General features: G+C 34.2%; 1 protein-coding gene across 1 annotated transcript; it reads right to left on the reverse strand.

The window, feature by feature from the left end:
- Window positions 1-7,746: 7,746 nt before the first annotated feature.
- On the reverse strand, window positions 7,747-10,221 carry LOC132703071 (acyl-CoA Delta(11) desaturase-like). The gene is made up of 5 exons (XM_060672122.1): window positions 9,991-10,221; window positions 9,806-9,936; window positions 8,762-8,967; window positions 8,420-8,605; window positions 7,747-8,293 (listed from the first exon to the last, which is right to left on the reverse strand). Exons 1-5 carry the CDS (start codon window positions 10,211-10,213, stop codon window positions 8,017-8,019), a joined length of 1,023 nt encoding a protein of 340 aa, XP_060528105.1. The 5' UTR covers window positions 10,214-10,221; the 3' UTR covers window positions 7,747-8,016.
- Window positions 10,222-14,482: the final 4,261 nt, after the last annotated feature.

Here is a 14,482-nt window from a genome sequence, read left to right on the forward strand (position 1 = left end):
TTGCATCCGACTGGAATCCTGCAGACGTTTCGCCAAAATCTCACTTGGCATCTTCAATGCTCGCGCTCCGAAAACACTTCGGAGCGCGAGCATTGAAGATGCCAAGTGAGATTTTGGCGAAACGTCTGCAGGATTCCAGTCGGATGCAAGATTTGCAGGATTCCAGTCGGATGCAGGATTCCAGTCGGAGTTCAACGAGCGAACGGATGATATCCCGGAATATAGTGTCATCACATTTTTCCATCCGTGAATCAATACGTGAGAATATATATATATATATATATATATATATATATATATATATATATATATATATATATATATATATATATATATATATATATATATATATATATATATATATATATATATATATCATATATATGGCATATATATGGGCATTATTGTTTTGGTTCGTCTTGTCGATTTACATATTCGATATGTCTGTTGTGAATGTTGTAAAACTGTAAATTACCAAACAACTATATAGTGAACCGTTGATTTTTGGCTTAAGGTTAAAATTAAATGTCTGAAGAGGGTCTTGAAGGCCGAAACGTCACAAAAAATAAAATGTTTCACAAGTAACGGAAACTTATTTTAATTTCACTAAAAAAGGACCAAAAAAACCCAAGAACCATTTCTTAAGAATATATAAAATCAAAAGAATCCAAGAACTCACAAACTAGAAATATATATATATATATATATATATATATATATATATATATATATATATATATATATATATATATATATTCTCACGTATTGATTCACGGATGGAAAAATGTGATGACACTATATTCCGGGATATCATCCGTTCGCTCGTTGAACTCCGACTGGAATCCTGCATCCGACTGGAATCCTGCAAATCTTGCATCCGACTGGAATCCTGCAGACGTTTCGCCAAAATCTCACTTGGCATCTTCAATGCTCGCGCTCCGAGTGTTCGAAGTGTTTTCGGAGCGCGAGCATTGAAGATGCCAAGTGAGATTTTGGCGAAACGTCTGCAGGATTCCAGTCGGATGCAAGATTTGCAGGATTCCAGTCGGATGCAGGATTCCAGTCGGAGTTCAACGAGCGAACGGATGATATCCCGGAATATAGTGTCATCATATATATATATATATATATATATATATATATATATATATATATATATATATATATATATATATATATATATATATATATATATTGTTTTGTTTCAGTCCTTCACGGATGGGACTATGTGTATTGGTGGTAATCCGGGTGTTTATCCGTTCGTTGTTTGACCCTGGAGTAGGATCATTCGAATGACGTTTCGCCAAAATATCACTTGGCATCTTCAGAGTCACTCGTACGTGTCCGCACTTAAGTGACTAAACAGTACTAAAACAGTGATTAAAATAATCGAAATAATTGTCAACCAATGAGATTGTTTCTGAAGGGTTGGTTGAAGTAGGTTTTCTAATTTACTTAGTTTCAGGGGTTTCAACTCTGTGGGTTGAAACTTCTCTGAAATGTGAGAACAGCAATCATATGGAAGCTCAACGGCGTGGCTCTTGTAGGTCACGTTCTTAGATTCTTCGACAAAGTATTTAGCTCCTACTCTGGAGCTTCCAATAAATGCACTGCAATCCGGTTGTAGTTTAAGTAGAAAATTAGTTTTCAACATTTTGGCTACGAGGTCTCTTTCTCCACATTTAATGGAGGTTGGTTTCTATGACGTTATAATCGGAGGCGAAGACGATTGAAGATTGAGATATGACAGGAACACGATCGGAATGTCTCAAGCAACTGTGCTTTGCAAAGGGATTCTCTATCGATGGGATATTGCAATAAGTTAAATCGGATTCTTTCTTTACCGCGGATTTGTTTGCAGCTTTTCAGATCTTCATGTAGTACATAGAGTAAAGAATATATTTTATTGTTGTTGGAATTATATGAAATAATCGTGTTCGATTGTCCAAAATTGGAATAGGTAACACACGATACAATGTATATATTTGAGGCTCTATTAAGGGTATTCTTAGTACGAAAATAACTTTAATTTCAGTTGAATTTGTTGTCAAGGATTTTGAAATTTCCTGAAGAGAAATGACTAAATCTAGTGGGTAAATAAATAATAGAACTATATAAAACTTTGATTCGTGCGACCGTGATTGCGTTTAATATATCGCTGAGGTAGGACTCTAGCTATACATAACTTTCCATAAGGCTTTCGCAAAGATTAAGTGTTTTAATTTGACTTTGATAAATATCATAGAGAGATTTTTGAATTTGAGTTAGATCTTGATTAAAAGTTTCTTCGTCGATTTTATTACAGATGATGTAACCGATATTTGATTTTTTAACAGCTTTTCGATTTCGTGTTCGTCTTTAGTTACTTTATCTATAGATTCGTTGAAGTATTCGCCGTCTGTAGAGTCTAGATTTCCGGTAATTCATTTAAAAATTGTTCCGCGTTTAGTATTAAATTTATAATTTTCAGTGTGGATAGTAATTTCTGAAAATTTCTCTTCGACTGAGTCAGCAATTCTGGTTAAAAGATTGTAATGAGTTTGAATGCTTGTTTTGAAGGCTGTCGGATAGGTTCTAGTTCCTTATATAGTAGCAGCGTCCATTTGTTGTTGGATACTCTTAAATTACTTTCTTCATGATAGAAGATGCCTACTGTATTATTTACTGGAGTAATGAGGAATTGGGGTGCGACCGTAGAGATCAGTTCCAAGTTCCTGAAAGAAACTTAATCTAATCGTAATAAGGTTTAAACTTGTCAAAATTGAATTTTGAAACTTATTCGGTGGCTAAATATTTGACAGTTGCTGAAGTTTCAAATACTTCAAGCATTTCATACGGATCGTTAAATTTATTCTGAGCTTTATCGCAAATTTGAGTTTTCTTAACATAAACTTTATCTCCTACATTATATTGCTTGATCAAATGTTATTTTTGGATTTTTGTTTTTGTTGATCAGTGCGGGTACTCGCGACTCTATAAGAATGCTACATGTGATTATTTAGATCTCGGATGCATTTGGTGATGGGTTGTGCTTCGTTATACAGAATTTCTGGAGGCCTACTAGAAGTGTGCCCAAATATTAGTTCATAAGGGGAAAAACGATGCCTTTTATTCTTTGTGTTGTTGTAGTTCCAAAATGTTGGAAGTAGAGAAGAAAAGTAGTTAAGATTGTAGAAGCATTTTTGTTTTTGATTGGATATGCTTGGGTGAATTTTGTGAGTTCATCTTTTATGGTAAGGGCGTAATTACGAACTGGGAATTCGAAAACATCGATGTTAATTCGCCCAGAAGGAGTTTTGGGAGTTTCCGTGATAACTAATGGTGTGCTGAGGGTTTTACGATAGATTTTGACTTTCTGACAGATTTCGCACTTTCGCAATATAATTTTCGACATTTTTGGTCAAGGTTGGCCAATTATATTTTTGTTTTATTCGCTAAGTTATTTATACCCGAATGGTATTGATCTAGAATGATTTCGTCTTGATCAGGAGTTCGAACTATATCTTGACAGATTCTTAGTTTTATATCCTTTTCTGAATATATAAAGGAGAATGCTTCTAATATCGGAGGTTGTAAATTATTTTCAATCCAATATATTTTTGAAAGATCAAAGTTATTTTTTGCTGCGAATAAAATATAGAATAAACATTGAACTACAGTTTTATTGTCATATGGAAGAGGAATTATATAATATTTTCTGCCTTTGACGGTTTTGCTAGAAAAAATGTTAATTTTGTTAAATGTAAAATTTACATCTTCTTCAAAAATATCGTCCATTATTTTGTTATGCAAATCATCAAGTTTTGATTGCCAAAAAAAATGACAATATCTTTGTGGTTTTTGTCTAGAAGTTGGGAATTAGAGATTTCCATTTTGGAATAATCTATAAGGGATTGGGTTTTATGAAGGTATGCGAAGTTGTTGTATTCCTCAGTAACTTCCGCTGTCGTCTTCGTTATCTGAATTCTTAAAATTGTCATCGTGAATGATTTCTTCTTTACATGTAGATGGTCTGTGTGAACAATCTTGAATGTGGTTAATTTTAACACAGGATAGAGCGTCTTCGTTCTTATTTATTTTACCGGGCTTATACGCAATGGTAAAGTCGTATTCTTCAAGCTTAAGACGCCATCTAAGTAAGCTACTTCCTTTCGAAGAAATTTACACTTGTCAGGTTGGAGTTGGAGGTTTGCACCAGTTAACCTTTGTATATGTTCGTGTATGGTAGCGGAATAAATGATAATATCGTCCATGTAAATGATACATCGTTCGTTTTGAAGACCTAAGAGAATGTTGTCCATGACACGTTGGAAAGTGGATGGAGAATTTTTTTGTCCGAAGGGTAAATAGAGAAATTCAAAATGACCATTTTCAACGGAAAATGCAGTTTTGGCAACGACCTTGGGATCAATTTCAATTTGGTAAAACCCAGATGCTAGGTCCAAAGCAGTGAAATATTGACATCTGCCTAACTGGCCTAAGAGGTCGGAAATATTGGGAAGGGTATATTTATTTCGTTTCGTTTGCGATAGTCGATGACTACGTTCCATTTTTGTTTCATAGAAGCGTCTAATTTTTTTGGGACATCCCAAACAGGGGAAGACAATGGAGAAGTGGAAGGTCGAATGATTCCTTGTTCGAGCATTTTGTTGAGTTGTGACTTTACCTCTTGTTTGTGATTTTGTAAAAATCGGTCTGACGTTGTTCGTTTCAATAGTATGTTTAATTTCGTTGGTGAAACTTAAATGATCTCCTTCTAAATAGAATTTATCAGAAAAGTCAACACATTATTAATTCTTTTTCTTCTTCGTTTAAATGATCGGTGCGTAACTGGGATTGAATTATACCGCGCCTATCAACAGGTTGAGAATTTAAATTGAAAACATTATTTACTTCTTTTTCGTTAAGATTTATGTCAACAGGTTCGATAGATAAATTTGAAAAATCTATAGTTTTCGGGTTTTTGTTACTTACCTTAACTAAAGCATTAGGTAACCTGACTTTTTCGCATTCTTGGGAGTGGAGAATAGCGTCTCTATTTGTTCAATTAGATTTAAATTTGAAAATTCTTTCGGTTCTAGGTTCGATTATAATGCAATTTTGAATTTTTCTTTTTCAAGTTTGTTAGAAATTTTGGGAAAAACAGATTTATGTCCTACTTTATGTAAAGGCATTGTTTGTTTTGTTCGTTATAAGTTTTTTGGACTTCAAAATCGATTATATGTTGATAGTGATCAAGAAAATCTAAATCGAGAATTCCGTCAAATTCGATATCAAAATCGTAAAGATAGACCTTATGTTTGTCGTTATCCGTGAACGCAATAAGTGTCGATTCTTTAATGAAATGTTTTGATTTGGATGGTAATATTTTCTGGAACTCGTGTTCGGTAATTTTCACCGGTTTTTATATTTAAAGATAGAAATACCTTCGCCTGTATCTATTAATATTTTAAATTTTTGTGTAGCGTCAAAAATATAGTATAATTTTTTTTAATTTACCGTAAGAAGAGGATTTATCAGAAGTTCTGTTCTGGAAAGTTTAGATTGGAATTCATGTTGTCTAAATTCAGGGTCTGAATTTGGGAATTGATTTCGAAAATCGGGTTTGGACACATTTCGTCAGGTGGGGTATCATAAGGGCTTTCGTCAAAATCCTGCTCTAGTTCGCAGTTTTCTGGATGGTTAGAATAATGATTTTAAAGTTTACTATCTTCTTGGAGAGTACAACTTTCATGTGAAAATTCCTGGAAAATTCCGGAATAACCGTCCATGTAAATCGGGTTTGAGTTTACATGATGAGTTCGCTGCGGGTTTGGATTCATAAAATGTGGCTTAGGATAAGAGTTTGAAGATTTCATAGGTATTTGATTCGAATTGTTGCTAATGTTGCTTTGTTGAAACGAATTAGAAGGTCATGTGAAGGTATGTGAATATTGCGAAAAATTTGGTTTGACTTGCTGATGCGTACTTCTACATTGATTTGAAGTATGGCCAATTTTATTACACAAAGTGCATTTGGGTTGCTGAAGAGGGGTTCGAATATTCGCAGATGGTGATTTAGGAGGATAAGATTTGACAGATTTTTGATTTTCCAAATATGAGAGTTGGAGTTCTCGACGAATCCTTGCTAGGGCTTCTAAGAGTGAGGTGGGATTACTAGCACGAATAAGTTGACCTAATCTAGGCTCTAAACCTGTAAGAAGTGTATTAAGGGCCATAGTCTAAATTAAAACTATCTGAGCATCCTTTTGCTCTTTGGATCCTAATGTGGTAGATTTTTGAACACATTAATGCATTTTCGCATTTAAGACTTGAAGACGGTTAAAAAAAGTTAATGCCAATTCATTGGGCAATTGTGTAAGACGTTGAAGGTCATGAATTATGAAAGGTAAATCTCTAGAATCACCAAAGTGTAGAATTAATAGTTTCCAGATAGAATTAATTAATTGAGCTGCTCTACCGCGGAGCTTATTTTTTATGTGAATAACTAAAAGTATTTTTTGTTGCGCTGTTGCCATATTATAAGCACAATCACACGCGTTTATAAACTTTCCTAAAAAGATTTGGTTACCCTCAAATTCTGGTACGACACAGAAAATTTCTGAAAGTATGTGTGGTTCAACTTCCAGCATTGTACTAGATTGGTCTGATTCAGTTGCCATTATTTTAGGTTTTTAGAAAAAGCAAATCAATTTATAAGAAGTTCAAACACACAATTTTTTTTGTTTTAAATATTGCTAAGTTAAACTTGCGGACTAAAATTAAATCAAAATAATTATCGCGCAACGATTTTACGTTGGGAATTTAAATAAATAGGTAATTTTCAACCTTGGGTAATTCAACGTAATAAATTCAATAATGTTAAAATTAAAAATAAAATAATTCGTAACGATTCTTAACACTTCCAGTACTATTTTCATTGCTGCCTTTCGAGACGGTGATGGGTTTATCCTTGTTCAGGTACGATGGGGCTGTGTTCGTTGTTCCCTCGATCTAGAGGTAAGAATCTGAAGCCACTAGTTAGAATACTCGTGTTCTAGCAACGTGAACAGATCCTATTCCGAATTGCTATAATCCACAAATGTTTTTGTTGTTGCTCTTATTTAACAAAATGTCGTCTACGCGACTTTTCAAGGCACACACAATACTCGTAGGTAAACTGTAAACATCCGGTGAACTAGCCGGTCATAAAATTGTTCCTCGTGTCCAACTCACACGACTAGAAAATGCGTGACCAACATATTCCCTACCAAGTCCAACATTGTTAATGTTGAAATCATGGTTAACCAAATCTCACTTCTAAGATTTACCGAATAATACTGAAGATCCAAGATTAAAGTACTCTGACGTCACTCCGTATTGCTTCAAATAATTCTTACGATAATCGCCGCGTGTTATTTGTTATTTGAGAAAATTTTATTAGTAACGACTACTTAATTAAATTTAATTTCAACATGCGTCTTTGTAAAATGTATAAATTATAAAATATAAATATATAAAATTTATTTTTATAATATATGATTCAAACTGAGCATGTATTCCCCAATGCTCCTATACAGGTCACTTATGTGGCATATATACAGGCTACTAAAATTTCTTATTTTAACTAGAGTAGGTACGATTTTATTCCTTTTTTTTTATTTCATTTCTCATGTAACGTCCCCTGTACCCAAATTTAAGCGTTTTTGCTATAATGACAAAATACGAAAATAATTAATTGAATGACTAACCCTGTATGATGTATTAATTCAATTTATTTCTGGGAATGTTCATTAGGGTATTTCAATATGTCGCATTTAAGAAAACTGATATCCACCAATTAATTGAATGGACAATAGAAAGAAGGTTAATAGACATTAACACTAACAGAGATTAAAACATTTTAACAAAATACGGAAAAATGTTTGGTTATATATTGGTCATTGCAACAACCTTAAAAAATATATTTGACTTGTTACAGCAGCATTTTAAATAAATGTATTGGAGACGAAAATATTTCATTTCATTTAACAACTATTAAAGACTTTTCAACGTTGGTCCCGAATATTGATTTAGTTGGTGAGTGCCATCGCCGCACCGTTCGATAGTCTTCTGAAGTACCTCAGGCGAAACAGTTTTCAAGTCGTATGCCCAACCCAGATTCTTAAATAGATTTATGACAATAGTCGTGAAATCGAACACATACAAAAATTCTGATGCCCTATAATCCCAAGGGAAAGCGTGGTGAAAGTTGTGGTAACCCTCGCCCTTTGTCACAAGGGACACAAATAAGTTTTGCGTCGGTTTTAGATTTCTGAAATAAATAAAACGTATTTCAAATTTCAGTTACAATAAAATAGAACTAGAGAGATTCTCGTAATAACAATTGCATATTGCCTCTACTGTAAACATATAAATAAAATAATGAATTTATACTCACTTATCGTATGGCTTGTTTCCATAGTAATGTGCTAAACTATTTACAGTCCAAGTTGTGTTTAACAATGTAACGTATTTAACAAACGAATTTGCCAAAATGGACACCATCCATGGTTCACCCCAAAGTAAAGGAGGGATCATTGCTGGAAATACAAAGCAAAACAATAGCTTAAACCACCCGTAATACCTAAAACATAGAATATACTCAGTATGTTTGTACCAGAGATCAATATGTCATAAAGAAAAGAATATTAGCTGTTTTGCGTTTGTTAAAATTATTCTTTGCGAACCAATCCCTTGTCGTAACCTGCATATGGCCAAAGTAATGTAGATCTTGCCTTACTTTGTGTGAAATCTGATCAGTGGATCATCTGTTAGGTCACTGATGTCAATTTGACGCCCCTTTTTGATCACATCGGGGTGTTTCTTCATGCAGAGCCAACCAACGTGGGAAAAAAACAATCCTCTATTGATGTTGTGTGGGTCGGCATTGGTGTCCGAATATTTATGGTGTACCCTGTGATCGCGCACCCAATCGACCACCGAATTCTAAAAACAGATGTTTAAAAATCAGAATATTTTTTGCAATCATCATTCATTAAAATTCAACTTAAAACATTGATCAAAGTATTCATTTCCTCATTCCATCTTCATTCTATGCCCCGTACTTTCACTGTTCTATACTCTCCAAACGATAAGTACGTAATATGTCAAACATTCCCTTATACCAATGTGATGTTTTTTCGGCAACATTTATTAAATTCTCAAAGAAAAAACGAATTGCATGGTTCGAAATCACTGTTTAGAAAGAAAATGGTTGAAAATGAAGATTAAAATTTATAAGCCATCACAAAACTGGCTGAAGGTTATTCTGTCAATCCCATCTGGGTACCTGCTCAACGGCAACGAGATGACTAACATACTGGTTTGCAGCCTGACTGGACCGGAGCCTTCCGTTGGAATAGTGGATAGTGAACTCTAGAGCGAGTTGAATAAATGGCTCGGAAGGCATTGAGGAAGGAAGGAAATGAGGTAATCGACGGTTCTAATAGCTTCAGGACTAAAAGTGTGGAAAAAGTGTCAGTGGCGCGCGATTATAAATGCTGGCAGAAATCTGCATCTTCATATCATGGCGATGAAAGGCGACAGTATATATAGGCTGTGTTTGGATGAGGAGAAAACTGCAATTCATAACCAGCTACACGCTACTAGGAGGCAGAGGATTAAGTGTAGTACGAGCTCAATTCATTGACCGTAGGAATTACTATGAAAGAGGTACTGTACTTCCTTGAAGCCAAAGTGCTCTTCTAGAGGAGGAAGCAAAGGTGGTTTGTTAGGACAGACATGTCATTTTCTAATAACTATGCGGTTTAAACAAATGCCTTACCATTCCACTCATCGAATATAAAACCAATAGTATGACTTTCAATTTTGTGTTGGCTTTATAAGCTCGATGAGTCCAAAGGCGATGGACTCCAGCAGTTATTCCAAATCCAGCAATCATAGAGATGAAATAGGCTGCAATAAACATAAGCAAATATTATAAATAACAGATTTTAAGCAGTATCTTACCATAAATCATAGTCCAGGGATACTTTTTATAATCGTGTATAAAAATATAGCATACGGCCACTGTATGAAAAAAAAGCAGGAGAATAATGTTTTTCCACACAAGAGGAGTTTCAAATTCGCCGAGGAAACATTTATATTTGCTCCTACTGCCGTCATCTTCCACATTTCTCTTGTTGATCGTGATTGCTGATCGCTGTGTACAATTTGAAGAATCGACGACCATGACTGCTAAAAAATCTGCATTCACACTGGTATTAATATTCGCCATTCTTTTCATCCGCGACTGACAAGGGTCAACCTTGATTAACACAAAATATTAATTTCTATTTATGCAAGCAGTGGCGTCATGGAATTATAGCTGCTTTTAGCATTATTTTTATTGGCATTGTTATCAATAATATAGCAATATCCATTTAATCCAGCTAGCACAAAATAGTGTTCTGTCGATTATTATGAGATGTAGAAGATTGGAATAAGAAGAGGGTCCTAGCTTGTTTCCCTTTTTAAATAACTCATTGCACTAATGGAGAAGACGTTTCTTGAAAGAGTTTTGGCTGTAGATGTTAGTTGTAAAATAACCTAGGCAAAATCATCAACGTTGCGCACACAGATAACATTTTAGTATCAAGTAGGCACAACATGGACACAACTTCCATTTAGATTGATTACGTACAAAGTGTTCTATCGAAAATAATATAGTTCAAATATTTTTTCAGGTGAACTAGCTCATCGTAAAATTTTTCCTCGTGTACAACGTGTCCGTCCATTTTCCGTTGTTATTGAAAAGTTTCGAAAAAACGCAACATAAAAATTATGTCCTTTTTAAAAGATCTGTGTAGAGATACAGGGTGTTTAAAATACAAATGGGCACAGTGCACATGCGATCCCAACAGGCAGAAAATCACTCGGACGCAACAGAGAGCGTTGAAATCAGACCTCCAAAAAATGGACATGCCTGTTGATTATAAGTTCGTGGAATACATGCAGCGTCTGTTTGTTGAATCCATGTTTAACTTAACCAAATCTCACTACTATACTGCAGATGGGTGATTTACATGATGCAACTAAACAAGACGATTTCAAGCTCGCTTCTTGCACTAACGTAAGCTGGTAAACTGGTACAGCTGGTTTATGTACGTGAAAACATAAGCTGGAACAGAACGAAATAGAGGAGTTTAAAATAGATAAACAACTTTTTTGACTAGGAACCACGTCACTTTCTAATAAATACCAATAAGAATCCTGGACCAGTCTTCCATCGATATTTAATTTAATTTCAATATTTACTTAATGTGTCAAAAATGTAACATTTTCAACAAAAAATTTCATAATCACAATATATCGCCTAATATATCTAGAGGTGAGCATATGTTCTCAATGCTTCTACGTGTGGAGTACCTGTGTAGGTATAATGCGTGGTATTAATTAAAACTGATTACATACTCGTAGCAAGTGCTTAAAGAAAATCGGAGTATATGTTAACGAATTGAGCACATACTTACGTTTGGTATGAATAAACTTTTCGTATGGAAACAAGCACGTGGTTTAGCTTTTTAAGTACATGCTTCGGATCACAAATAGCTCCATAGTTTTTTCAAAGAGTCCATACAGGTTTGATTAGTGGTAGGATGTGCCGCGTTGCGCTAGTGTTGCAGTACCTATATTTGTCTTACAAATAAATTGCAATCTAATTTACAATCATGGATATGGAAGAGGACACATTCGGGGAACCATCTAAAATGTTAACGAAAAATTTCCCATAGTTTTGTAAAAATCAAACATACGCGATATTAAAAAAAAAGAAAGCAAATGCAATGCCTCGAAAATAAATCACAAATGAAAAAAGTTTAACAACCTGAAAAATAAAGACTGATTAAAGTCAAACCGGAAATAAGAAGATTGAACTGAATTAATTAATTAATTGGAAGGAAAAATAAATCTTTCAATTTGCAGAGTAAAATGTAAGTAGGTCTATAGTGCATAAAAGTAGTAATTTATAACCATTTTAAATAGCTTCAACATAATTTGTTCCAATATTCATGATAAGGATATAATTTCTAAGTTCTAACTATTATGTATCTGGAACATCCAAGACTTCTTCTATAATAAGACAACCGATCAGAAAAAGAAAACAAAATCAGTAATAAAAGGAAAAACTGCCAAAAAGTGATGAAATCAGAAACCTTCTACACCAGAACTTTAAAGTTTAGTTCTTTTGGAACAGTTGTCTTTAGGTTTACAAAAGGAATATGAATACCGATAAAAGATTAGCAGGTTACGCGGCTGTTCAACTCTAATATCCAAAAAGATCTGGCAAATGCAGCAATTTGTAAGAATTTGTTCATGACAAAGAAGCGCCTCATTAACAACGTGTACTGGGAAGGCCAGACGGAAAAAGCTCAGTAGGACGCCCCGGAAAAGAATGCAATTGCTACCGACCTTAAGAAAATAGGGATAAGACAATGGGAAATCAGCGCACAGGATTCACAACATCGGAGAGGAACCCTAAACGTGGCCAAGACTCACGATGAGTTGTAGTGCCAGAGAAAAAGAAGAAGAAGAAGAATATTTGTTGTGTATTTTGATTCACTTACATAGTACTGCCTCAAAGCAATCTTCACTTCTTCTTGCTATTACGTCTCTTCTTAGCTGTCCTCTCTGGCGTACAATTGCCTCACTATAATATACAAACTATAAAGCCCCATCCTATCATTGTTCACACTTTCCAAAATAGGGAAATCTTCGTCGTTGAGTTGGCATTTTTTATGTTTCTATTTTCATTTTGTGTTGAAGTACAGGAAAACGCTGCTTCAGTGTCAACTAATCAAAACACGTTCTCGAGTCAAACATCTATTGTACGAATTTTCTCGCTTCAACTGTTCTGCATTACGTTTGCGAGTGTTAACGAAGCTGTTGTTTGGTGCACTCCTATATCCTCACTCACACAACATTGGAATCTCGAATCACCAACGTGACGGAGAAAACTTCTCATTTTTTCAGTAGCACTTAAAGCACCACCTCTACTTTCAAACTCGTCTCTTAAAAAATTTCTTTCTTCCTTCTGGTTAAATCTATACAAAATTCGATAATCAACATCTCGATAGTCTCTGTGAACTAAATTCGGTCATTACTTATGAAATCGAATTTACAACTGAATTGAGCATGTGAGGTAACATAAAATTATTTGACTAACTGCTTCATTTTATTCATACCAAAATTGAAGTAGGTACTGACTGTTAAGTTCGAAAAATAGCAGGTGCTCTGTTGTTAAGCATCTCCTTCATCATTTTATTCACACCAAATGAAGAACCTACTCCAAAATTTTAAGTGACCCCCCACTGTATTAATTAATAACTAAATAATAATACTTTTATTAAACATTTCTGGGTATTTATTCAACATACTGTCATACATGAAAACTGGTGCCTACCCGTCACATAAAAGAGCAACACATTATGATAGACATATACCTATGTATTATTATTCAAACAAAACTTGCTTAACTTACCGTAAAGAAGGAATCAAGGTTTGTAAAAATTAACATTAATTGGTACTAAATACGTTTTATTATTAAATTTCGCTGAAATCATTTGCTAATAAATATTTCAAACAATTTTTTAAAGATAGGTAATGCAAAAATTCCATCGCCATGTGCCATCGCCACACCGTTCAATAGTCTTCCGAAGTACTTCAGGCGAAACAGTTTTCAAGTCGTACGCCCAACCAAGTTTATGAAAGAATTCAATGGCAATAGTCGTGACATGGAACATATGCAAAAATTCTGATGCTCTATAATCCCAAGGAAAAGCGTGGTGAAAGTTGTGGTATCCCTCACCATTTGTCAAAACCGCCGTGAATAGGTTCTGCGTCGGTCTTAGATTTCTGCAATAAAGGGAAATAAAAGATATAATTTTTAGGTCAAATTTAAATCGTAGTTTTGAAAAATGAAATGCAGCCTTTTCGTTTTTTTTTTATATAAGTCTTAATATGAAATGAGGTTTGCATTAACTGTTCAATTTTTTAGTTTGCAGTTGGTAACATTATCCGCGCATATCTGCTGATAAATACATAGACAGCGATAATCCTTTTTATGTAAAAGTGAGAGCAACAACTGGCAGAAACATTTCATTGCAATAGTTCCTTTTTTATTTTTTGTAAATTTTTCTTGAATAATTAATTATTTTAATTATTAAAAAATGATTTTATATTAATTCAAATCGTGGTTAAAACGCCACCTATTGCAATAACTATTAGTAATCTTAATGAAGAACTTACTTCCTCCATGTGGCCGTAACCAAAACTAACCAAAACTAATGCTTAACAAAAGAAGAGTGTTTATTTGCAATATTAATTCACTCAAAATATACTTTTTTAAGACCACAGCTTATGGTATACTTGATGTTTCTCCATCAATAAAAAAGTCTTCTGCTCTCCCATATTATATTCTTTGAAATTTGGGCAATTTAGTACAACCCGTTTGAAATTTTGCTCA

The sequence above is a fragment of the Cylas formicarius genome, unplaced genomic scaffold (assembly GCF_029955315.1).
Source record: "Cylas formicarius isolate icCylForm1 unplaced genomic scaffold, icCylForm1.1 PGA_scaffold_6__28_contigs__length_40554024, whole genome shotgun sequence".
In the NCBI taxonomy this organism is placed as follows: domain Eukaryota; kingdom Metazoa; phylum Arthropoda; class Insecta; order Coleoptera; family Brentidae; genus Cylas; species Cylas formicarius.

Excerpts from the sequence above, each read along its gene's own strand:
- LOC132703071 (XM_060672122.1), bottom strand. The coding sequence starts at position 10,213 with ATGGTCGTCGATTCTTCAAATTGTACACAGCGATCAGCAATCACGATC. Across the intron at positions 8,968-9,805 it reads TATATTCGATGAGTGGAATG|AATTCGGTGGTCGATTGGGT; the intron begins GTAAGGCATTTG and ends ATCTGTTTTTAG. Across the intron at positions 8,606-8,761 it reads CTGATCAGATTTCACACAAA|GTATTACGGGTGGTTTAAGC; the intron begins GTAAGGCAAGAT and ends TCTATGTTTTAG.